We start from the raw sequence: 26963 nt of genomic DNA on the forward strand, positions 1-26963 counted from the left end.
TAAGAGTTGTTGAACTTCATTAGATTCACATGGGCCCAGTTTTCAAATTTTCAAAAAGCAAGGAAAAAAAAAAGAGAGAGAGAGGGAGGGAGAGAGAGAGCGCACAAATACCTCAGTGTTGTTATATTTCAGGAAATATCATCTGCCAGTCTGAATATGTCTGACTATGATTGGCTCTGTGTTTCTGTAACATGGGAGGCAGACCCAAGAACGGATTTAAAGCATATACATTCATCCAACACCTTTGCTGAGATACCCCAGTAACTGTGTTGGTTAAAGCATTCACACTGTAATAAGAAACATTTCAACTTTGGATGTGTCCCATCCATGCCTGATCCATCCAGACTACAAAGAGTAGAAGAGAAGCTGAAACCCTTGATAAAGTACAAGACAGCTTAGCGCTTAGTTCACGTTACACAAAGACAATACAGGGGAAGGACAACCAACTTTTGAGAGGATTTTGATATGCACTTAACTAGTAGTGAAAGCGTAATTTAACACTTGGGTAACAAAACACACCAGTCTCCAGAAGTGTCAGGACTCTCAACTTCTAATTTCCAGCCTGTTTGGAGTTATGCAATTTTGGAGTCCTAGAAAGAAATAACTTATTGAAATTATGCTACAGATAATACAGTTCCAACTATGTAAACAGGAATTGTGGTTTTCAAACACCAGAGCCCCTAGCAATGATGATTTCCACTGTTTAATTCTGTGTTGTGTGAGGAAACCTTCCCTCTCTTTGTTTTAAAGTTCAGCATGATTAACTTTATTATATTTATTTTTTAGTTCTTTTGTTATGAGAAACCCGTGTACCAAAGTCTGTTCTCAGATTTCCTGAACTCAGCAAGAGCTGATATTATGATGTATCCCCAACGCATCCACCCAGTTTGTGTTTCTGCTGTTCTGAATGTGCAGTCAAACAGCATGTCAACATCCTGTTGATTTGTCTAGAGTACAAGCAGATGATATGATTTCCAGCAACACTGGGTATTAGATTGGAGAGGAGATGCCTTAAAGCCAATGCTGTCCTCCCTGATCTTTGGACATGACAATATTCTAGACAGTAACAGAGAATCGGTGACACTTTGTCCAATGAGCTCTTGACTGTTTTGCCTCCATGATACCATTAAACAAACTACTGTTCAAGGACAGCCAAGCACAGTGCTGTAGAGAAGACATAGAGACTCCTTATATATGCATTTCACCGACTGTGTGCTACACAGAGTGATGGCTTGTTTTGAGGATTTGTATTGTATAGACACCGGAGGTTACCCTGAGAAAACAGATACTTTACAGACACAGATGGGAAAGAACTTGCTCCAAATAAACTTACAGCCTAAGTGGGGGTACATTAAACACTAACAGGCATGCTACATCCTTTGACTGCAAAACAGTTGCAAGATGAGGCAAACCAGGGACCTGGCTGTGTTCCAGGGATAGGAATATAACCTAAAGGTTCAAGCAGAAGTCAGAGAGGTGAAAGAAAGATCTATGCCTGAGATAAAAAGAAGGAAGAAGAGATGATCTCTTATCTTTGGGTAAATCCTTTTTTTTTTTTTTCATGCTTTACATGAAGGTCAAGAACTTGTTCGGTAACAATTACTGTTATGACTACAGAAAGAGAATCCTGTTCTGTGCCCCAAGGATTTCACAGGCTAATTGCACTTACAGTCGCTGGTAGCATAGGCACCATGTACAATGTGTGCTGTATTTGCACCATTGTCCATCCTGGGTAACAAATCTACTTTGATCCTTTTGTGTGGTAACAGAGGTTTCATTCTCTGTGATATAAAACCAGGCCTGAGTTGGCCCACACATGGTATGGGGAGTATGTGGCCAGTAATCCCCACCCTCTGAGCACAAAAATAAATGGGAAAAACTGGAAGAAAAAAAAAATGCCTGAGGTCAAGCAGGAGACCCTTTAATACGAGGTAACAAATAAATAGAATATTTTTCCTTCCAGGGATGGGAGGAAGGCAATTAGCAGAAAAAGGCAATTCAGAGGGTGTCCAGAGCCAAATGTATTCCTGAAGCACCTCTCATATGAAGTATCCCTCTGTCAGGATTCAGCCTAGCTCTTGCTTCACTGTAGCTATATCTCTCCTTGACCTGTGGAAAGTTTTCAGAGTTTGGGATCCATCCCGACCACCAACAGCCAGGTGTGTTTAACAGCCTGAAGCTTGTAGCAGAGGAGAAGACAAAGCCATCTTTGTCACGCTGGCCAGCTGGCCAAGTGACCGCAGCGTGTGGCCTGCTGGGACACAGCACTGCCTCATGCCAGTGCAGGCATGGGTCTGGGCATGGGCATGGGCATGGGGCACCTCCTGAACCCACAACTGGGACAGAACCACATCAGCCGCTGCTATAGCCTCTCCTCAAAGGTCCAAACACCCTCCCCAAGGCTGGGAGGCTGCAGTGGGTGGACAACGAAGGATACTTCTGGGAGCTTTCTGATCAGCCTCTTTCAATATTGTCATGATATTTGCAGGCTGAGATTGCAGTTTTTGCGTTGTGTTTTGTCACAAAAATCCAGGGAAGACATGGATTTCTAGTCCAATTTCCTAGTCAGGCATAACTTCCTGGATAGAGACATTTCTTCCAGCTTATTTATTTATTTTCCTTCAAGTGCAACGTAAACCTTCCCTTCCTGTTGGGAACAACAGCTGCAACACACGACATCACCTTGCCAAGCCTGAGCGACTGTAAAATACCATTTACCTTGAAGCAAGATAGTATCAAAGAGAACAACCATATGGGTCTGATTATGAATTCACTGCATAGCTCTAGTTAGGAGGAGGAAGAGAAGCTGCTGTATCACAGGGTCTCACTTCTGAGCTAACTCTCTTGGACCTAAAAGGACTGTCACATCTGAAAGCATTTCTGAGACAAAAAGGGAATTTTGTTTCCTTGCTTAGAAAAACACTCTGAGCTTTCAAAGGTTGGAGACATAAACGTATTCACCAGGGCAGGAAACAGATACTTCTTCTACAGGTTAATGGGAATATGGTGGCCCCAGAAGACGAAGTAATTGGCTGATGAAAGCCACATGACTGACACACACACTTCCCAGCATTCCTACATTATCCCGCAGATCTGGTAGATCCTGTATGAATGCCAAAGTGTTTAGATAAAAAAATGCTTTCAGCTACCCTTGTGTTACTTTCAACTTTTCGCCTTTCTTGGGAGGATGGGGTTGCTGGAAGCAACCTTTAAAGGTTACAAGGGAATTCAGACAGGCTGGAAAATGATGATTAACCACATTTTTTGCCCCAGCCCCACCCCACTCCAGTCTTTTACTCTGGGTTCCTTTGGTGCCTCCTGTCCCCTGAGGCCAGTTGATGGAGGGTCGGGGGAGGCAGACAGCACTGGGCTGCTCTTTGTTTCGTGCCCTGGTCCCATGCTCCTCCGGAAGTGTGCTGGGCTGTGTGGAGCTGTTGTGCTCACTTCCCTTTTCAACATCACATATTTCCTATTAACGACGAGTGGGAAAGGTCAGGGAGGGTCTCTTTAATGGCCTGCTTGAGGGCAAGCAACAGCCTTGCAAAATGGGTCCCAGGCTCTCTGATTTCCTGGGATTTCTAGTCTATTCAATAAGCAAAGAAAGAAATCTTAAGAAAAGCAAATAAATGAAGGCGAATGAAAATGAAAGGGGACTTTCCCATGTGGGCTTGGTTCTGGCAGAATCTTGTTCTGTAAAGTTGAGCATGTCTCTCCCAGTGATTTTGGTGGTAGGCAAGTAGCCTTAACAAGAACCAAGACAGATAAAGGAAGCATTGCATAGGTGCATGGGGTTAAACAGTAGGAACTAACAGGACACAGTTTATGGCAGCCTAGTTGTTTATGTGTATGCAGTTTTGAATAATCCATCACAGAGTGTCTAGGAAATGTTACTGTTACTAACATAACAAAGGCAACGGTACCTTCCATCCCTTGATTCAGCTACAGTGGCTGAGAGGTCTTCTCCACAGGAATTCTGAGATTTTTCAGGGATCAGGACAATGAAAGTTTTAAATGTAATAAATTTGCATAATAACCCTTCTCATGCCTCAGGACAGAAAGACCCAATTTTACCTGCGTGCTTTGCGCTTCAAATACAGAAGTAACATGCCCATCTGTATTTCAATAAAGAAGCCAACTGGTGTAAATCGATGTTGTGAGTTGAAACCAGTGAAGCAATGTCAGGAGTTTTTGCTGTATTTTTTCCTCTTTGTTTTGTGCCTTGCTTTGCTGTGTCTATCACTAAATGTTCCGGAGCTCTCTACCACAAGCCCAGAGTGTGGAAAGTGCTGATCCAAGTTGTTTGCTGTATCTGTGCTCCCAAACAAGCTGTTATTTGGCATTGGCATGTAAATAAGTCAATTCTTTTCATCTTGTAGTTGTTAAATAAATACTATGAACCAAGTCCACAGCACTGAATTTTTGTAGAAGGTCACCGAGACGATTTCACAGAAATATCCTGCGACAGTTTGGCAAAACAGGATGAGTCTCAGCCTGAATTTCATGACTCTGTTTTTTTCCACTTCTATTCCAATGGTTACTGTGTTTTTGCTGTCACAGACAGGCAGCTAATTCACACTGACTCTTGGAGACCAGGAAAATGAAAACTGCACCCACTCTTCATAGTATCTAAAACATTTGTGTTATGAATTACTTGTATTTTGGTAGGAGCTAGAAGTCCTAGCACATGTGAACTACTGTGTATGCACACTAACAATAACTGTGTACTGCTGACTGCAGTATAGAGTACAGATAGCCAAGCAGATAGCTGTACATGGCAGCAATATAAACAAGGCAGCTGGTAGCCTAGTCCAGGCTGAAGAACTTGCTGTGGAGTATGCGTAAATTATCCCACACAAACCAAAAAATATATCCTATTACTAAGGAATAACTGCCTGTTAATTAAAATACAAATACCAAAACTAAGAGGAAAGAAATGATATAATCTTTATTCCACGGATGACAAACTGAGGCAGAGATTAATCAGTTTGCTCAGGATTCCACAAGAAACCTGTGTCAGAGCCAGGACTGCAGTTACTCACACATCAGCCTGTGCCTCAGCCACAGGTTCTTCCTTGGGCTGAGCACATTTCAGGTTCATGCTATACACTGACATAACTACTCTGACCCAGTAAATGCCATTCTCAATTTACACTCGTTAACAGGACAGGATCAGACTGCGAGTGTAAGGATGCTGCTGGGCAACAAAAATTGAAAGCTCTGATTTTGATCTCACCTAGTGACAGCAAGCATTTTTGGAAGGGACTCACACAGCAGTGAGTTTTGCACTTAAATAATATCAACAGTCCTCAGTAGGGGCTTGAGAGGCAAATCTAATAGGTGCTTCTGGATTTGGCTAAGAATGAAAAGAGCGTTTTCTTTCCACTGGTTGCTGGCTAGTAAAAGCAAAGGGGTGGAATACATCCAACTTGCAAAACTTGAATACAGTTACTGCTATCTGCAAATGGGTGCCCCTCCCCGCTCATGTGAGCTACACAGGCAAAAGAGAATGACACATGTGCTGTTTCCTTTTCCAGTTGTAAAGGGGTCAGGAGCCAGGCAAGGAGAGCCTGAACAAGAGCTGCATTTTCCTGGGCTCTTCCAGCTGTTCTGTTCAATCCCGCCGTCGGTTCTGAGCAGGGAAGAGAGACTGTCAACACAAATAAGGCATTTTTCAAAGGCGTAAATTATGAGTTACCAAAACAATACGACATCTCAACCACGTGAGTACCCTTATCCCCCCTCCTTACAGTAAGAGTGGATTACCAGTCTGCCGTTTAAGGAAAAGATTCTCAAATGCATTTCATATGAAAGGGGGAAAAAAATAAGAAAAAGAAAATGAATGCCTGAGACTTATTTGGAAAGAAAAAAAGAAAAGAAAAAGTTGTGATGAAACTGTTTTCCTTTTTAATTCTTTGTGTGTGTGTGCGTGCATGTGTGTGAAGAACTGAAACGGGCTCTGCAAACTCTGCCTTGTGATTAGGACGGAGCAAAGTCAATAACGTTTCCATCTAAACCCTGGCTTAGGAAGGTTTCATTTAAATAATTTTCCCTCCCCACCCCGCCTTCAGGAATGAAAATAGAGAGCGTTTCAAAAGCTTACTGACGCTTTTCTAAGATATTAATGGTGCTGCCCAAGTTCTGTTTAGAGTCTCAAGCTGTCTGTGTGTAATATGAGACGCAAGCCACAAACTGACAGTCTATATTTAAAGTCACAATGCGTTTCTGCTCCTGGAAATTTAGAAATGTGGGTTTAAGGACAAGCAAATTAGTTTCTCAGCAAGGGAGGGTACAGGAAGGCAAGTCCTCTTCTGGCGTAACTCTGCATATTTTAGTAAACTTGGAAAGAAATAGTTTGGCCTGAACATTCAAGTGAGCACGGACGCTTAACTGCAGCGTGGTAGCATTCCTTTGGGGATAGTATAAAAAAGAAAGTGGAAGGGAAGGAGATGGATTCTGGTCTGATAAACAGAAAAGTCAATAGAAAAAACTCAAAGTTTTTGGTGCTGCAATAACAGGATGTGACTCTGTATCTTTTTCACAGTTTTGGTATAATCTTTCCTGTTTTAATTCAAGGCAGTAATTTTGTAATATTTTTAATAAACAAACTGCCAATATCAGAATTGTTTATCATACCACGGTATCAGTAATGAAAGCAGAAAGTAGAGAAAGGATTGCTGGGTGGTGCCAGCAATTCCAGATTTGTTGTGAGAATATTTGGTCTGTATGGAGGTTAACAGCAACAATGCTTCCCAAGCTTTGAATGGGGCGGGCTGATCCAGCAGAAATGGCACAGTGAGCAACATCTCTGGAATCCCAGCTAGAAATTTCTATTTACCCATTAGTCCTTTTTGCAAGTTCCAACCAACCTGAAAGATGACAAGCTAGCTTTATCTTATATTTTATTATATTTTATTCAGCAGTTTAGGAGATTATAGCTTGTTAGCTATAGATTCTGTTTTAGATTGTTTTCTATTATTGACAGAAAAGTAATAAGATTAATTCAGGATTCTAAGAATTTGGGTTTGCAAAAGCTTGAGTAAACTACTGAGACTTGGTGCTCTCAAAATGTGTGCGAGAAGGTGGTAGTGACTCACTGAGGTGCATTTTGCTCATTGTGCAATATCAACAAGGGTCCAGACCCAACCTTGCATCTCTAGTAACAGGCTTGGCCAGGTGTCAAGTCCAGGACCAGTTCTACAGTCCTGAATCCATATGTATCACTCCACTGACAGATTCAGCTTGTCAGAGGACCCCACAGAAGGCCATAAGGTGGATCTGGATGAGGTGTTAGTTCCTCTTTGGGGGGGGTTCTATGCTTATAATGAAAAAAGGCTGATGCGTCAGGTTCTCTGATATTTTTCCAAAATCTAGGCAGGAATTCTCAGCTTGAACTGCTTTAAGAACATACGATTGCAACTAAAAAATAAGTGGTTTGCAGTGTAGCTAGAATAAGAATTCTGACTGAAATAAAGTGACTATCTATTCTTCACTTGTCCTCATAATTTCCCTTACTGATTCAGACAGGATTCTCCTATGTTTTATTTCAGTCTGTATCTCTTTGTTGTTGTTGTTATTGTTTTTTCTTGCTTTGTTTTGCTTGTTCATTTGTTTTAATGATATGGATCAAATGCAGAGATAAAGAATAAAATTAATTTACAAGGAAGTCAGTACCATATTCCTGTATAATGCAAATCTGGTGCATTATTTTTATAATGGTTGAGGTTTTGGGGGGTCAGGTTTGGGGAAAAGGGTCTTATTTATTAAGTTAAATTCCAGTAATTTTTTGCAAGCTACAAGATATCAAAAATTGGTGTATTGACAGGCACTGCAGAGCATGGGCAACAGATGTTTGCCAAGAAGGGAGAACGTTCGGGAAAACAAATCTTCATAAATATAGTGAAAATCTTTGAAATGGGTGTGAAAATGCATAAAGTATCAGCAACACCCTTTGACTATGCTGAACATATTAATTATTTCCTGTGTACTTGCAGGTGAGACCGCACAGCAGCTGCCTACTGATGTAAACTGAACAGGGTTAAGTTACCTAATTGCTCATGTTCTTTGCTTATCTCCTTGTATACACTTGCAGCTGATAAGGGATTTTTATTCATTCTATAAATACAGTATTATCCTGGCAATCCAGGTGGGAGCAGACTGCTGTTTCAGATTTAAAATGTTCACCTCTGCAAAGACAGCAAATGTATTCTGCCTCGCTATGGGGGTGCTGTACCACCTAATGTCAGGCAGTTCCCATGCCTGGCTCTGATATCCCATCCTGCTCTGTATACTCGGTGGAGAGGCAGGTGAGCCAGCAGTTCAGTCTGCTGATGTTAGACAGTGTGTAGTGTATTTATTCCATCATTCATGGTTAATGAACATTTGCATGTGGCTGGAATAAAACGGAATACCTAAGGAAAGAAGTCTGCTAACAAAAGCAAAAATGGAGTTGGGGTTTCAATTTCATTGGCTGGGATTCAATACAATATTGTGTTGTGAATATATCTTCAGTTTCTTTTTTCCTCTTTTTATTATTATTATTGTTATCATTATCATTATTAAAGGGACCTAGTTTCACTGCAGGGATGTGAACTTCCTGATTTTTAAATACAACTTTTTTTTTCTGTTAATATATTTGCTTCTTCCTACCTCTGCTCGGATGCACAGGCAATAGCTACCTGACGTATTACAAAATAGGAGGAATTCCACAAGTTTGGGAATCTTAACTCAGACTGAAGCATTTGCCCTCTTCCTGTCTGACTACACTGACCCAGTCTCAAGGCAGTGGGGCAGCTCAAATGAGGTGAGGAACTCATGCAAGTAAACGTCACCAGGTCGAAGGTTCAGTCTGAAGAGGCAGTGAGTTATGCAAAGCTATCTTTGGGGGTCAAAGGTGTTCATCCCCTCAGAGGAGGTGATCTGTACCTTTGAGGATTTAATCTGTACCAGGCATGCTGGGAATGTTTTATCTGGGGCCTCCTATACTCCATATACCAGCTTTCAGAGGAATTAGGGATTATGGGGAGCAGATCATGGAGGTTGCTGCTCAGGGGGAGCAAACCCTGCACTGCCCTGTGCCGGTTGCAGGAGGTCTTGGTCCCACCATGCACAGATTCTCCACCTGCCACAATGACAGCTAGAGCTTCTCCAAAAAGCGTCCAGTATGTGCGTGCTGTCCTCTCCAGAGAGGTTGAGAGTTTGGCAAAGGTGGCCCTCAACAAAGGTGAAATAACTTAAAACTGTGAATGGTGAGTCTGGTTCTGAGAGCAGTCTTGCCCCATAACTCATGATGCAGTACATCTAGGGGCTGTAAACTCGTCCTTTGATTATTCCCGAAGCAATACCAATACCTTCACACAGGGGCTGTGAAATGCCACAAATGATTCCTGTAGCCTTTTAACCATATTATTCACTGCCTTGAAAGTAGATTTGTTTTCATTGCCCTTAATCAACAGAAGTGCTTGTCTGTGAGAGTAAATAATAAAAAAATAAATAAAAGGAGAGACTATTGATTATGAAAATGTTGGTCTTCACTGGTAAACTTGTGAGCATTTATAAATGAGGAAATCTGTAGATTATAATAACCTCTCATTTTTAGCACAGAAGGCTCAAAATATGTCCCACAAGCATTTATGTAAATTGAATACCTCTGCTTACATATTTGTCTCCCACCACTGTGCATATGAATTGGAAAATTTGGCCTTATACCCTAGGGCTTCTGCTTGACACTCTCACTGCCTGAAATGTGTGTGAAAGTTTGTAAATTGGAAGTCTCAGAATTCACCTGAAATTTCAGTAATTAACAGCAGAACTGCTGGCAAATTGGCAAGCTGGGGGCAGAGGACAGATGTCCATTGAAATAGGAACCGGCTTTTTTAAAATATGGATTTTTCAGCATTTCTGAGCACTGCTACTCCCTCCCACCCCCCTACCTCCAACCCCCCCCCCCCCCAAAAAAAAAAAAAAGAGAGAGTGAGAGTGAAAGAAAAATAAAAAGAAAAAAGATTTACATAGCAGAAGATGTTACAGATTCGGTTATGCCTGCTTATGTGGTTAAGCCTATTAGTAACACAGAATTGCACAGTGTCTGCATCTCATTGCTGATACTGCTGCACCTTTCTTTCTAGGCTCCTGTGTAATATACCCCATATCTATCACTGTTCCAATGACTGAGTCCAATCAGCAAAGCCTTTTGTGAAACAGGCTTTTTGGACTGCATTCTCTAATGAAAGTCTGTTTGTGTGTCTGCTCTGCAGAGTGCCTGTCTCTATTGTTGGGGAGGGATTAGTATTCCTATAGCACAGAGAAATTCAAGAGGGATCTGATTGTTCTAGGTGCGCTGTACAAACACCCTTTCCTCAAAAGGCTGGTAGCCTACATGCAGCAGAAAGTTTATAGGTTGGAGAAAAACGACTGCTTTCCATTCCATGGGCAGCTTTTGGCTACGGAAAGTCACGTATAGCAGCCACGAGGTAGGAACAAGAATAGATTCCAGTAGATCCACTAGGGCAAGAGCTCTTTGATTCCTACTCTCTATAATTCTATAATTTTTTAATACATGCAATGCATGCTTGGGAAAAAAAAAAAAAAAAAGAAAAAAAAGACACCACCACTGTAGCTTGAAAGTCATTTATTAGCTGGCTTCCTTGTTTCTCACAGAAACATCAGAAAAACTTTTAAGCACAATGTTTGCCACTATTAGGATCTTTGCTTTGTGGTGGTGTTTTTTTCTTCTGTGGTGTTTTTTTTTTTTCTTCACATCTGAGTTGTGATAAGAAATGCATGAAAAACTCAGAGAGAACTCAATGCTGTAGTGACAAGAATACTTGAACACCATAGCTGGGTAGGTAATTGGGCAGCACACAGACCATGTTTTACTTACTTCTGACTTAATTTTCTAAGTCAAATGAATTAGACAGTTACCACAGTTCATGAGAAATCCACCTGCTGCTAAGTATTCTAAAAAATACTTGGCAAATGGAGTAGCACTTGGAGAAATCAGACTTGGTTTGCTAGCAGTTTATGGACATAAACAGAGAAAAGGACCGTCTGCTCTGGATAATGTATTTGTAACCCATAATTCAACTACATGAAGCAACAATCATGCAACATAATAATAGGCATGCAGCTCATAATTTGTAGCTGAAATAAAATCCATGTTCCTCAATTTCTCCAAGAGTTATCATGATCTAATTCACACCAGATTCCTCTCTCTCCAATGTTAGCATAGAAATCCAATGTGCTGTCTGTGCTCTGTTGCTCTCTTATTGCAGATGTACCTTGCACGTGTAGTTTCACCAATGAGACATCTGGCTAAGTGATTTTCCTCTTAATTAATCTTCTCATCTGCAAAGGAGACCAGTTTCTCATATCTGCTTCTCTTCTGACATATGTTTCACCACAGGGTTCTTCCTGATGAAGCAGAAAACTTCACTGAAAATCTCAATGGGTTAAACTTGTTCTGCTGCATTTAAGTTTTAAAGTGATTTTTTCCCTTCCCTTTCCCTCTCTTTTTCATCTTAGAAAGAAATTTCAGTTATTTCATGAGGGTCTACCTCTTTCTTCTTCAGATAAGCCCTGAAATGGAGTTAAGCTTTTTATCAGTAAGTTGCAGGGGGGCTTTTGAACACACCCTGTGACAGCTCCATGTTATTGTGAGTGACAAATGCCTATTTTACTGGGGACTGCATGTTTAAAATGTCTAATTTGATGAGGTGGTCCACGTTACAAAGAGCACATGTGACAAGGTTATAGCATAGCAGAACCAAATATTAAGTCTTTACATATGTGTAGTGTTTAGATTAGGAAAGAGACATTATTTTAGCAAAAGCAAACCTGTGCAGTGGATTAGAATTCTTTATGTACACATAATATGCATTGTGCATGTATATTTATTATATAGTTTATATCTGTATGTATACTTATATACAGACACAGGTATGTATAGACACCTCTTTTCTGTATTTATACGCCTTTTCACTAGTCAGACTTCTGGTTATAGAGACTTTTATTTCCCTGACTGCATCTCTGTTCACAGACCAACACCCACAAGCTCATCTTTCCTTTTTTATATGATAGATACCTTCAGAAGTAGCAGAAAAATGACCAGATTTTTGAAGGCTTAGCAGAGGCATAAACTCAACAACAAGAAAGAAAGCAAGAAAGAGGTTTAGGCTATATATAAGAAGTTGGAAAATATTACAAAATATCCTTTTCATATGATATAGTAAAACATCAGTGAAGCATCCGTATTCAACCTTTCTTGCAGACACAAGATTCAGCTGTCTCTCTGCTGACTGTATATACATCCACAACCAGTCAGCTCACAAAGGTATAGAAAATGGAATCACTCTGTATTTGGACTTAAAGCAGCACAGCATTTGCCTGAATCCATCTTGGATGCTATTGCAGGACCCGTGTCTCCATAATCAAAGATTCAGGGGAAAGTGATGATAATGATTTAAGAAATGAGAAGGAAGATTCTTTGTGCTGGAAGAATTGCCCAGTTGCACCTCCAGGAAAATTTTCTAGGGGAAAAAAAAAAAATGTTTTAGCATATTCATGGTGAAATAAAGCTAATTCTTTACAGAATAGCTACCCTCCTTTGGAAACAGAATCAAAAATCAATTCAATTGAATTCTGTAATTCTGTGGCAACCTCAAATTGTGAAAAATAAATTTATACTGGAATAGCTTTCACAGAATTGTTACTGCAGATTAACTTGATGCCTCTGCATAAGCAAGTTTCTCTCTATGCAACAAGAATAAGCTTATTTTCTGAAAAAAAGAAATTAAAAAAAAAATCATGTTAACCTGTAAACAAGGTTCTTCCCATCTGTTGTTTGGATCTTTCAAAAATTTCAGTCACTTATTAGGGGATGAAAAAGCAGCTGCTGATTACCAGCTTTAGCTAAACCAAATAATCCTTAGGTAATGCAAATAGTTCAGAAATCACTTAACCAGAGTGATTAAAGGGTTACATGTACATGAGCAGAGAGAAAAAAATATTTGTAGTGGATTGTGAAGTTAGCATAAAAATGTTGTCATCCAAGAATTCAGGAAACTTGTGCAACTTTTCCAAATTTCTGAAGTAACTAAAATGATACTCTGTATTTTTATATTTTATTTCTATCTTCTGAGATCTACATGGGTATATTGTTGAATTTGAGTTTAAATGTTTTCTTCGTACATATTAGGGCTAGAAATTTACCAGTTTATTATGAAATTGCATTTTCGGTAGATATTGTTATTTCTTGAGACTTTAAGGAAGCCCTTTAATAACCAGATCTCATGAGCTAGCACAGGTTGTTCTTCTAATTATATGATGGTTCATTCAAGTGTCATGAACGCAGTCCCTCTCCTGTCCAACACAGGCAGCAGAAAATTAAATCCTTGAAGTACCTTGATGCAAAGATGCTCTCAGAGAGTGGACTAGTTTCTGATTATTACCTTTCTCTTACACCTGCCCTCTCAGGTTGTCTAGTTCAGATATCCTCTGCACCTCCTAGTACTTCATGCCTATCCCACTAGTAAGTTCTCGTATCTCAGCAAAGGACAGTCATGGAGGTCTCAGTTGTTAAACACCATTTCCTCACTTCTGTCAAGGACATTCCACTGTCCTGGCAGTGGGAAGGAAGAATAGCACAGGCAAGGAAGACATAAATCTTTTCTTGTCAGTGGGCTGAGGCCTTGTTTCCTTTGGGAGTTACCCTGTCTTCCTTCTCCATCTCTCTTCTCCATTGGTTTCTCTTTGCTCTCATCTCCACAGCTTGCTATGAAACTACACCTCCCCCTCTCCAGATCTTTCCTGTCATGACATAGGCATTTTCATTTACAACCTGGGATATGTTTTTTACATCCTGGATCCCACGATTAGGAGAGTTTATTATTGTCTGTCTCCCTTGAATTTCCATAATTACGTCAGCGGACTTTGATTTTTTGAGTCTCTGATGCACACAAATCCATTTTTCCCCTTACTGAACTCATTTGGATCTATTTTTATTTTAAAGAAGCCTTTACAACCAGTTCCTAATGTCAATTAAGCCGTTGGTGGAAACAGGGGGATATACACAGGATTAGTCTGCATCTCTACAGAAAACCCTGCATGAGGCATTGAGCAGAGCAGACCAGGAAACAAAACAGCCGTTCACAGCCATGCTTCCATTCCAGCTTCCCCTTCGCTTTGGAAAAAGGAGAACCCATGGTTTTCTTGTTCTTTTTCAAAACCTTTTCAAAAGTTTCAAAAACTTTTTTGAAACTCATTATGCTCTGCATACCTGGCCACTTTTCCTCTTACTCATCCCATTCCTTTGCCAGTCATGGAAACAAGTGGCTTCTCTAAAGAGTAGCAAAATGGCTTATGCTAACACCTGCATGGCTGAGAAGAATAGCAGAAGGTCAAGGTGCCTTGTTGACTTTTCCTGTGCAGGCTGTGACCACCTAATCGAAAGGGACAAATTCTCATGAAACCTTCTTGATTGCCTTTGATGCCTTTTTCCAGTTCCCAGTGAGAGGTGGCTTCTCCTCCATGCTTAGAGCTCAAGCAGTGGTTAGCGTCTGGGCCCTGGATTATTCCTAAAAAAAGGAAAAATCACCTTCTATAACACATTTCCTACAGCTGGATGGATCTAATGCCTTCAGACACCACTCCCATACCATTTACTTGCCCATCTAGGAGAATTTGAAGTAAGCTTAAGCCCAAGTCATTTCCAAAAAGCAGTCATACATGGTGATTTCATGTAGTGAGAGATGGGAAAGACAGATTTGTAAAGCCCTCAGAAAGAAGCTGGTTTGCTCATAGCCTGGGCTAGCCAAGTCTTCCCTTGCTTCCAGCTCTCCAATCAACGTCTCCTTCCTAGTCATATTAACAGCAAGCTTTTACCATCTTTCCCTTCACATCCTTCCTACACCTTCTTGATCAAAACAGTCTTCTCTCCTGTATAGCTCCCCTGCATAATCTCTTTTTATTTTGCTTTGTTTAGTCTGTAAATTCCTCAGAACTGAAATCACCTCTTCTTCCATTTCCTTTCTAAACAAAAATCACCATAAAATTGTTTGCCACTTTTGTGCTCACAATGAGGAGAGCTGAACACATCTGTCTTCCCAAGTTACCTCATCATGTATCTCCTTCTGGACAGAGATGCCAGGAGACCTCCTGAAACATAAAGATAAAACACAAAAAAGCAACCTTAGGTATGACATCAACTTGCAAAGCATATCAAGTTGGAAGAACTCTAGGATTTTCTCCTTGAAAATAATTTTCCGCTAAATATATTCATTTATATTCTCTGAGATAGTCTCTAGACTGTGGAGATCAAAGCAAATTGGAAATCCTGCAGAGTTTTTAAGTGCGTTCAAGGTGGAGTGTTTCAAAGCCTTGTGCCTGAACATTCAAACACCATGGAAGAAATGAAGTAGCAGGTGGTAACACATGTAAACATGATTGTTCTAATCTTTGTACTTTTCAACTTGTCAAAGCCTAAGTTTGCGACACATTATGTGACAAATAGCAAAAATAAGGGATGATGCATGCACACACACACACATAGGGGAGCATAAAATCCAAGGACACCAGCCAGCTTTGGATTTTCTATTTCAGCCACATTTGTGATCTTGTAAGTTATTTACAGCGATAAGGATATGGATTTACCAAACTTATGCAGAACCTTGCAAATCTGTGCACAGAGGGAGTGTTGCTTGGGAGACTGGAATACAATACCGTAGTTGTCTACTACCTTACTTTTTTTGAAAGTAAGTTTTGCCAAGGTAAAAAGTATAAAATGCCATCCATTACAGGCTAGTGGCAATTTGTAAATGTCTGTGTATCATGAACAGAGATAACCAGTCTCTAATGTTCCTCACTTAGCAACTGAATCATTGTAAAATATTTCAGGTGGTTTCAGAGAGTCAAAGTGAAGCAAAATGAGACTATTTTTCTTTTTATTACCCATAAAGAAATGTAAAAATAATAACAAGAGGTGTCCACCAGATCTGTCCTCTCTCTTACCATAACTTTTGGTTTATGTTTGCTGATCAGTTCGTGCTGCAAACACACAGCTTCATCACCTGAAGTCCTGGCATGTAAACAAATATTTGACAATTTCTGCTTCCTTCGGGTTTGTACAGATGTTCTCAGGAAACACCTTACTCACTGTAAGTTAGCATTGCTTTGCTGAAGTCAATGGCATTGAGATAATGGTGCCCTGGAATTTGAGATTGCTCGTATTGATTTCGTTGGAACTTGGATGAGAATTTACTGATTTAAGATCTTCACTTTTTAGTAGTACTATGCTTCAAATGTCTTAATTTAGTTCCAAGCAGCCTCATCTGCTATCACCACAGATTTCAATGAAGGCAAAATGATTTATCAGTGGTAACTAGAGCTCTGTGTGAAGACAGGGAGTAGCAAACAGAGATAAACTTATTTTGTATGCTCCAAAAGAAGAATACTTCCTGCTGATTCAAGTTTCTTGCACATTAAGAAAATATGTATATGGCTCCTGAGTTCATTCTCCATGGGGATTAATGATCCAAAAGGGACTCCTTGTACCACAGAGGAGTAAATCACCCCTCCCACTTTTGGCTGGCAGGATGTGACCAGGGAGATAAATGCTTTTGCATTTCTCCGACCTTTGCTATTGCTTCTTGGTAAAAGATTTCCCTTTCTCGAATTCACTAAAAATTGTTAATCTAAGACAAAACTCTTCCTCCTCTCACATTCTATGTGAGATGCTTAATTTCTTCATCCTGGGGACATAAATTTGAGCTGGTAATAGAGCCCTTCTCTTGGATTACCTCTGCTGATTGCGTTCACTTGGGATGAATGAAACCTTTCATTTCAATTGTATCTGACTCTTGTCAGAAGGTTCATGACTGACTAGAGCAACAATGGGGTGGCAGAGATGGATGAAACTGTTTTAAAAGTGTCATTCCTAAATAAGTTAAGATCAGCTTTAAACACCTGGGGAGAAAGCAAGAGGAGGTAGAACTGCATGACAGTTTTAAGACGAGATGCAGCCTATAACAGCCAGCTCTTCCCCCCTTCATGACTTGTACTTCCTTCAAGGAAAAGGTCATGGCTTCTCTCCCAGCTGCTGCGAGCCTTCCCCAGGCAGGAAGCATATCCTGTGTCCTGTTTTCTCCAGGGGCCAGCAGCGGAGCAGAGGGGACCATGGCTTCCACTGTTCTGTTCTTAAGTGACCTAAGTACCCAAGCACTGGGTAGATCTCCCTCCCTTTCCAATGCTGAGCAGCTCACCCCAGGACTTTTCATAGTCCAGCAGCTTCTGGAGGTGACCAAAAGGGGAAAAACAAGCTATTCCCTTTGGATGCCTGGCTGACTATTTTTGTCAGATATGAAATTGCAGCAGTCACTGGGGGGGGGGGGGGGGGGGGGGAGTAAATGTCTTGTGATTAAAAATTGCATCTGTGATTTCTTCCTGAGGAGAGGGGTGTATTTTCCTCACTGGATGAGAAACTGGAACATCTAGTACTGTGTGGCATATTAAGGTAGCAGCTTGCTATCTGTGGGCAAATGCATCCATATCCCTAAAAGGATTTGTACTTCTTCTCCCCTATACTGGACATAATCTTGGGTGGGGGGAGATGTAGCAAGAAATGCAAAATAAAGTCCCTCGGTAGGTGCAAAGCCATGGCAAAACAGATGTGGCTGAGGGCCATATAATTTCTCCAGACTCCCAGGACACACATCTCTGTCTTTCCCATTCTTTCTGGGATATTTCCAGACCATCTTCTAGTTAGTGGGATTTGGTAACAATTCTTCCCATCCTTTGTTTCCCTGATATTGCACACTGAAACCATGTTGTGGCCACACCAGACCTGCCTGTGTGTTTCCCTTGGCCTTCACCAGCTTGTGTGTCAGGTCACACCAGCAATAAGAAAAAGAGACTTCCGTTCCTGGGGATACTGACACCTCTTCCCATCTGGTACAGTATCCAGAAAAAAAGAAAAAAAAAGTGATTACTGAGATTGTTTTGATCCTGATGGCACTGAGCTTTCTCCCCTAACCAGGACTTAAATGCTTGTTGAGCTCTGCCCATGGAAGTGCTTTAACAGCATAGCACTTATGGTCTTGTTTCACTATTAAAGCCAGCATCAGACAGCTAATGGAGAGTAATGGAGAGGACAACCATCTGGGGGGCTGAAGAATAGGAAATTCTTGAGACAGAGTTAATATTTCACTGTTCAAAGGGGTGTCCTGTGTTATAAAAGCCTTTGCATTTACCAGAGTTTCTCACTTGAATTACTTTAACCCCCTGCTAAGCGTTTGGCAGGATTGGGCCTTACCTCCCCCTCTTCCCTCTTCTTGAATGATCTCTTTTACCTTGTAATTGAAGGAATTCAACCTTGGGAACTCAGCATTGCTGAAGGCACAGCTTGTGTCAGGGAGCAAGGCATCCCTCCACCTGGCTCCCCCAGGTCACCACAGTGCCTCCAGGAGCCACGTGGAAATGCATGTGGCCCTGACTTTATCCTCTCATCCCTCGTAACAGCCAGCTGTGTAGCAGGAGCCAGCCCCAGAAACACAAAAGGATATTGCCTGAAGCTATCCATGCAACTCAGCACAGCACAAGGGTTGCCATCATGCTTAGCCTCTGTTTGCAAGCATAAGAGGATGAGGGCAGGGAGTCTTTGCCACTTCTTCCCTCGTCATTCAGTGGAGCTCCTTCCTATCTGCCATGTGAAAATGTTCAGTGGAAAGCTTTAAGGAGCTAAAGCCAGACTGCTGTGTATGTTCCTTATTTATACAGCATGTACAGCATGGGTGGCACAAGGAAAGGCTACCAAGTATCATGAGAGTAACTTAGTGGATTTAGAACATAGTCATTTAGGTCTTGGGTAGGAGGGAATTAAAATCAACAAGTCATGTGATATTAGAGGCTGTTTTATCCACTTCTTTCAAATTTCTGTTCCATCTATGCAGAGGGAACCAAAAAATGCAAAAGGGATGTGGGCTCTTCTCTTCACTGATTCATAACAGATACACACTTGTGTCCAAGCCTTGCCCTGACATGGAGTACAGCGCAGCTCTCCCTGAAATAAACTGCAGCTCACACATATCTCAGGGTGGAACTTGGCTCTTAAACAAAGTTTAATGGGAGCCTGCTCTGGCTGAACTCTACTTATGACTTCATATTTTCCAGGGCTGTGCTGATGCTGTTTCTTTTTCTTTTTCTTTCTTTTTTTTTTTTTTTTCCTCTTTATACTAATAGGTGTTTCAGTGGGATAACTTGACCTTCTGATACTATTCCAAAGCACACTTCTTTGGAGGCAAGGGTAAATAGTTTAGGGATGTTATGAAAGAGCTTTGATAAATTTTCAAGCTCTTTCATGATTGTTCGAGAAGGCAGATATTTTCAGCCTGTAAGAATCAACTGGTGAATAAATCTGGGAATTGATAAAAACAGAGAGGATGGGCAGAGGCTATATCCTTGGTTCAACCATGTTTCTAATATTCATAAAATTGATTTTTTAAAAGCTTTCACCACGGGCTCAACAGTGCAATTGGAAAGTGTGAGAGATCTGCCACCAACTTCAAAGTGAGCAGAAGCAGCTTAACAGAGAGTGCTTTTATGAATCCCACCTTGCATATGTACCACTTTGTATTTCACTTTGTGTGTTGGAACAATGCCCTGCTTTGCTACAAGTGTAAATGGGACAGTAATGACTGCTGCTGTGCAGCTGCAGAGTGTGGTTGCTGCTGATTAAGCTATGGCAAAGCAACATCCCTCCAGGAAGGCAGGGAGGGAGGGGCAGGGTCAGAGCTCTGCCTGAGGGTCCCTATTTTTACAGCGGAGAGGTCCCTTACTTCTTAGTACCTTCCTATATATTCTTGCACTGACAATACCATGCCCTCAACTTTTGCCACGGCCTTCTACAGCCACTATATTTCAAAGGAATCACTTGGCTGTGAAAAAATTGAGTTTTCAGTTCTTTTAAGAGCAATCTAGCAAGGAATTATCTTGTTTTATCCAGCTTATTTTTACCCTTGTGCTTCGCTTTTGGGGGAACCTGTTCATTCTGAGTGCAGATATATAATGTTCCTCACCTGCCTGAAAGAGCATTCCTGCCTTTTGACCTTTCTGTCAGCACCTAGCACACCCCTCCTTGTTAACAGAGCAACCAATAGTCAGACCACATGGTGGTGACTTGGATCATTTTACCAATAAGTAAATAACCCCTGCCCCCTTTTTTTATTTATTTTTATTTTTTTCCATTGGGCCAGTTTTCTGTTGGATCAGCTTGAATGGAAAAGGGTTAAGAGCGAGAATGCCCTTTTCAGCTGGAATGTAAGCAGCCAGCTCAAATCACAACAATTCACTCTCAGCTTTCCCGCATGTGTATTTCATACATTTAGGAAAGGAACAGCCCAAAGGCTTTGCAGTAAGCCAAAAACATGTTGATCAGAGAAGTGCCTTAGCAAGCATTTATTGCTATTGAAAAGTACCAGACCATATTTCTTTGCTTAATGACACACATTAATCCTCCATTGAAATTGCCAGAATTATCCAAGCTTAATCTGGCTTTAGAAGTTTAATATATAGTCCAAACTATATAAAAATGAAGCATTATGACCAAAAAAGGAGCTGGAAAAAAAAAAAATCTCAGTACTGTCCCTTTGGCTTTTCCTTTGTTGTTCAAACCACTAAAGACATTGCCTACATTCTTTGAATCATTTGGAAAAAAAAAAAAAAAAGTCATTTTTTTAAATTGGTGACCAAAATATGAATATCATCCCATTACTTCCACCCACTGCCACTTCTGTTTTCAGTCCAGTTTCCTAATGAAATGAGTCTTATATGTTCCTGCTGTCTATCTGTCTGCTTAACCATCTGTTCATCCGTCTGTCACTTCACATCAAGAACTTTTGGATCCACTAACCAGTTTCAACCAGATTTAAAAGAGAAGCAGAAGCCTCAGAGATGATTATGGTTCTCCAAGTTGTATGAAAGTCAACATTTGTCTATAGAGAGCCATTCAAGTGAGCAGTAACACAAAAATGGCTCCTTATTAGGAGAATAAACTAAAGAATGTTCTTCTCTATGTAGGAATATACTAGCAACAAATTTTGGCAAGATCATAGAATGTCTCTGGTTGGAAGGGACCTTAAAGATCATCTAACTCCAACCGTCAGGATAAGGTTGCTTCTGAAAATATGACTGCACTTAGCAGGCCTAATGCAGACATGTAAGGCAATATTTAAGCACCTGTTGGAGAGATCTAGCACTGCTTATCAGTGCACGTCAAAGGCTCTGACTACGTTTTAGAAAGGCTAAGCCCTCAGCACAGGTTAGGAAAGGGATGGCTGAGCAATGCTAACAGTAGTGGTTGGGATTTATATTCCCTAATTATAGTCTCCAGAAACCTAGGCCTCTAATCTATGCTAGTCTTGTAAGTTGGCTTCTTGGCTGATAGGAAGAGAAGTTCCCACTCCCTCCCCCAGAATTCATCACACTTCTGCAGGAGCTGAATGGATTTCCCTGCAAGAAGGGGTGTCCTCTCTGCAGCACCTGTGGATATAGTGTAGATTATGTAGGCTCTTTTCTAGTGGTCAAACATCTCATCAGGCTAGTTATTATCTCTCCACCTACATGGTACTGACTGTTCATTCTTCATTAGGAGAGAGGAACATTATTAATGAATTGCTAATGAATCTCAAAACAGTGTAAGTCCCTCACTGAAAAATATTCAGTATATGGTTTCAATGCAGGTTTGTTGTTTGTTTTTTGTTGTTGTTTTTTTAATGCTCAGCTCTGTTAATGTGTTCAGTATGCTATTTGCCAAATAAAGCCAGACAACTGTCCAAAAACAATGGACAAGAGAGACTTTTTTCTTTTTTTTTTTCCTCAACAATTATTGCACAATCTGTCTAGAATTGCTCAGATGAATGACAGATGCTAAAGAATTTTTGCTAAAATTGCTCAACTCAATTCAGACAGCTTGGACTGATACATAAATGCTTTTCAGATAACAAAGCAGGCTTTGTCTTATTTAACGAAGAAGATAAGCAAAAGAAATCTGCATGTTCATTGCAGAATCCTTGGAAAATGAGAAGTGTTGTTGCCCTGAGCTTTATTTGCCTTGCAAGTTTCTAAGGTGTCTTATTTTTTTTTTTGTTTATTTTGTTCAATATTTAAAGCATTTCGAAGATTGTTTCCACTACAGATATCTCCATTAATAATATTAACCTCATCAGTGTTTCAGGAAAGATCTCTGTGTCCCTAAAGAACATATGCTAAACACCCTGACATTTCTACTTGCAATGTTTAGTAGACAAGCACCTTAGGCAAGCATTGGTGTAGGAGCTGGACGTAGCTGAATACAATTCATATGAAATAAGCAGGGGAACAGAGCACAACCATCTCCTGTTTTCAAGAATTATCACCTGTAGAACTGCTTAGCTACAAAATATTGGTGGTGGGAATGAGACATAAAGGAAGAAACCTGACTATGTTGGGAAAATTATTATACTTTTCTAAGGATAGTAGCTGGGCACTAAATCCTTTGAATTGTCAGGATAATATCTTTGTACATGACTGCAGGCTTTCACCAGCTTCCAGGTGATTTCTAGGTCACATCACCTGTAATTTAAGTACAAGGTCAAATCTTTTAATCTCAAAACTAGAACAGACATTTAGCAGCTTTAATAAACTAATGGTCAAATTCCTTTCCTTTCATGTCCATGTGCATTAAAACAAGCTTTTTGCCAGCAGCAGAACCAGTGAGACACTCTTGCTTTTGGATTTATGTCCCCTAAATCCCACCACTGACATACACTGGCTCCCTTCCACAGTAGTTCTGCAGGGGAAGGGAAAGGACATTGCTGCAGCTCCTCTTTACCTACATGCATAACCACTGGAAAGCATGTGGTGACTGGACAACCAGTTGCTGCAAACCAAGCTTAAAATTACTGAGTTCTTACTGCCTTTCCTTCACTGCTGGACACATCTGGTCTCCCTTTTCTCTCTAACCTGCATTTTCCAGGAAAACTGAGGCAAAGTGCTTGTCTTTGCCTGCTCTTCATTTAAAATCCATTGGAGCTGAATAATGGAGTCAAAACTTCTAAAGGCTGTAAGGACAGATAGTCAGACATACAACGGGAACAGCTACATTTCACAGAGAAAATCAGCACAAAAAATGCTGCCAAAGGTATTTGGTGGAAATATTTAAAATACGAAGCAAACAGCTCAGTCTGTCTTAGAGGGACTAATTTTGGCTAATGTTTGTTTTGAATCATAACACATCCAGAAAAAGGGTGTGTTTCAAATGTAAACTAAAACCTAATCCTACGGAGTCAGTAAGGTTATAAAGTCAACCTCATCAACATTAAAAAATACATAGATCGCCTTATCCTCTGACGACATCATCAAAAGTCCTCAGAGTCAAGACTGAGGCTGGTAGACCATGTAGGTACACATTAAAAGCACATCTTGGTAAATAATTACAAGCACTTCAGAGGTTGAATTGTCTTACTACATCATATAACCATTTACACAAGTGAAGGAATTGTCAATACATCACTTCCTCCTAGAAGTCTTAGCCTCTGACTTTCCACTGAAAAGTTCCAGCTGAAATTTTTATGCTTATGTTTCTAACATGTAAAGTTTAAGTCAGTGAGGTGTGCCTTTTCATGGGTTGTTTCTCAAGAATTAGAGGCTAAGTATCTGGTACAGGTTTTCAGATGGGTTTTCACCATATCCATCCTCAGCTACTTTGATTACCTGTGATCATTTGCAAAATTTGCAATGGTTAATCAATTGCTTTGCTTTAATCAACTGTTAATTGTTAATCAATGGTTAATCAATTTGCATTGCTTTGATCTCAGTGCATGAGCAAATGACTGTTTTGTTCTCATTTTGAGTCAGCAAAAATGACTAGAGTTTGAAGTTGTTGACTTTGGAGGAAAGTCAGGCAGAAATTATTTGGCAGATTCTCTGGATATTTAGTGTTTCTTTCAAAAGCTTCCCTATTGGAAAAAAAAAAAAAAAAAAAAAAAGAAAAAAAAAGTTGTATTCTGTTCCAATGTGGAGTGGGATGGTGGAAGAAGGAAAGAAGGAAGCATATATGCAGGAAGACTGCCTAATCATGAACTGTAGCTTCTGGTTTGATTCATATCTCATTTGTCACTGCTTCTTTAATGAAGCAACAACAGATCAATTTATCTTCCCCAGCAAAATGTACATTTGGAGTGTGAGCCAACTTTGTTATGGAGGAAAAATGTAAATTTAAATCTGCCCCTTCTAAAGGGGATACTGTCATTTAAATTCTCTTAGTGGATATACTGTGCTTAAATGACATCAGAATAAGTGGTTGATATTCAGGCACCCCAAGCAAATGAGAAAAAAATACTTCTAGTAGGCAAAAATAAAAGTATATATGTATATATATACATACACACACACACACGTACATATATATATTTTGTTTAAAAAAAGAAATTTTCCTTTGAGTTCTCTTAGGGGGATAAATAGAAAAGTTTGATATAACTAAAAAAAGTCTGTGGTTCGTTTAGATAATGTAGCCCTTTCAACCATTTTCTTCTCTTTCTTATATTTTAGTTGACTTTTTTCTTCAAAATATAGAGTATCTGTTCAGTTTTAAGAAAATACGTTTTTTTTTTCAACTAAATTTCCCAAATGTCATTAACACTTTCTCCTTTCTTCCTCTTATCATTAAGGGATATCATACCACTATTTTTTGACAAACTGACTTTTAGTGTATTTCTCCATCTCTGATTTTCTCCAAATATCAAGTGCAATTCAGTTTAACAAAAGAAGGAGAAATGTGGATGATGCCATTACTCCCTGAAACATTAGGGAAAAAAAATGTTTTATTTATTTATTCTAGAAAGGTACAAAATAATTTGATGAAGCTGTATACCAAAATCAGATCTGAACTACTAAAATTATGTGGCAATCCTAATGTAATTAAACTAATGTAATATGCCCTTTATGCTTACTGCATTATACAGTTTGAAAACTCTTGAACAGACCACGATTTTAATTGAAAGAGAATGGATTTTTTCTTCTCAGAATGAATGACAAAGTACTTACTATCTGGGATAGCAAGGAGATTGGGCCCAGTGCATTTTTATTTTGTAGATATTTTTAATCTGCATGATTTACTTTACACACGGAGCACAGTCCATTTACTTACGCAAAAGATCATGCGGCTGTTGTATCTTACCATTATTGTCATTATAATAATTTAGTGTATAAATGGCAGCCAAATTATTCTGTCTCTTGTCCAGATTGACAGATGAGAATCTGTTCCTTAATTTTGAAAGAACAGCCTTGATGTGTTTCATTATCTAATGGGAGATGGTGATGGCTTTTTCAGCAGAACGTGTCAAATTGATGGGTTCAGGCTGATGACCCTTTTGGATAAGAGATGCCAGTTCTGCCTGGGCATTACACATTTAGTGCAAATATTAAAATATATAATGACTTTTTTTTTTTTTAATCCAGAGAGGCCTCAGTGTTATGCATCTGATAGCATAACACAGGCCAGAGAGCAACCTGAACAATTAACATATTTTTAACATTAAGTTTTCAGGAGTTTGTTCAACTCGTTTTTACACATGCAGCTGTAGTGAACCAGTTCTAACTGTAGTTTGTAAATTAAATCAGTATGCTAAGGTTAATAGATTAATGATTTTCTCATGAATGCAATGTGTTGGCAAGGCACAAACATAAACCAAAGGGCAAGGAGGACACACCACAGTTGCATAAACAATGGAGAAGTTAAGACTTCATTAGTTCTTCAATGCTAAATGTGGGGTAAGAAAAGTCTTGCATCAGTGATGACAATAGAGACACATTAAGATCTGTTTTTACAGTCGAGAGGAGTGCTGACTGTACAAGAGCATACAACGAACAAAAAGAGCCCCTGAGAAGGGAACAGTTAAAGGAAAGAAAGTTTTATATTTATTTTATTTAAAAATAAAAACTGCAGAAATTATGTTTTAAGTTTTTAACAATAACATAAGCTTCCTAGTGGTCTCCATAGATTCAAAAGTTTACAACATTTTAATGAACCCAATCAGGCACCTTACTACCACCCACCTTCAGTGGAAGCAACTGGATCAGTGATGAATGTTTTTGAACCCCCACTCAAAATCTTTACATGAAAAGGCAGTCAACCTTCAAAATTAAGATTTTTTAAAATAAACTAAAATGCATACAATATCTTGTATTGTATCAATTGATACAGGAAAAAAAAAAAAAAAGGACAATTTACTAGACTCCTTGTAGGTATTGCTGAGTAAAGTGTCTTTCATTAGCCTCAAGTTACACTTAAAATTCACTTTCAAATCTATGATGTGTGAAAGATCAATCAATAAAGAGGGAAAATCCTTGTCTGAACTATGTTCATATCTGGCTTGAATCACGAGCTGGATCTTAGTCAGTTTGAACATACCCCTTGTTTACCAGAAGTCCATAGATGGATCATAATAATATTTAAGACAAAACAATTAAACAATGAATAGTTGAATTCTCAAGGCATATTTCAGCCTACAGACTACTTACACATCTCTTGACCTGTAGTCAGTATCTGCAAAGCATATCTGTGGACACCAAACTCAGGTTGGGTTGTTCCTCACTTGTAAAAGTCCTACCAGCAGCAGGTGTTTTTTTTTGTTTGTTTTTTTTTTTTTTTATACAGAGGTTAGATGAGCCAATTAAAAAGGAAATCTTACAGCATGTTTTCTAGTCTGCATACCTAAGAAGGAAAACACTGCACGATTCATCACTATGCATCATTTAAGTGGGTTGAATGAATTTAAAGTGTTTCTTATGCAACAAACAGGCACATCAGGAGAGCAAACGGGAAAAGCACTAAGAAAAGCACTTAGAGACCTACCTGAGTGTAATTTAGCAGGTAAGACTACGTCCAAGATTACAACCACAAGCAGACAGCAATGGAGCATCATGATAAGGGTTGGCTT

General features: G+C 39.7%; 1 protein-coding gene and 1 long non-coding RNA gene across 5 annotated transcripts in view; one reads left to right on the top strand and one right to left on the bottom strand.

The window, feature by feature from the left end:
* Positions 1-5508: 5508 nt before the first annotated feature.
* Positions 5509-26963, top strand: part of GYPC (glycophorin C (Gerbich blood group)) — a 35151-nt gene continuing 13696 nt past the window's right edge. For 2 of the 3 annotated variants that reach the window (XR_007157901.2, XR_007157902.2), the window contains exon 1: positions 5509-5720. Coding sequence is in view for 1 of the 3 variants with exons in the window: in XM_048046981.2 (XP_047902938.1) it covers positions 5687-5720 (34 nt within the window). In the remaining 2 variants the exon portion in view is untranslated. The remainder of the gene's footprint in view (positions 5721-26963) is intronic. The other variant, XM_048046981.2, reaches the window with a different exon arrangement.
* The window catches only part of LOC125179882 (uncharacterized), a 47674-nt gene continuing 34913 nt past the window's right edge, over positions 14203-26963 (bottom strand). For both annotated transcript variants that reach the window (XR_010832220.1, XR_010832221.1), the window contains exons 2-3: positions 15108-15150; positions 14203-14570 (exon numbers count right to left, since the gene is read on the bottom strand). This is a non-coding gene — a long non-coding RNA (uncharacterized lncRNA). The remainder of the gene's footprint in view (positions 14571-15107; positions 15151-26963) is intronic.

Source organism: Anser cygnoides, chromosome 6 (assembly GCF_040182565.1).
Source record: "Anser cygnoides isolate HZ-2024a breed goose chromosome 6, Taihu_goose_T2T_genome, whole genome shotgun sequence".
Classification (NCBI taxonomy): domain Eukaryota; kingdom Metazoa; phylum Chordata; class Aves; order Anseriformes; family Anatidae; genus Anser; species Anser cygnoides.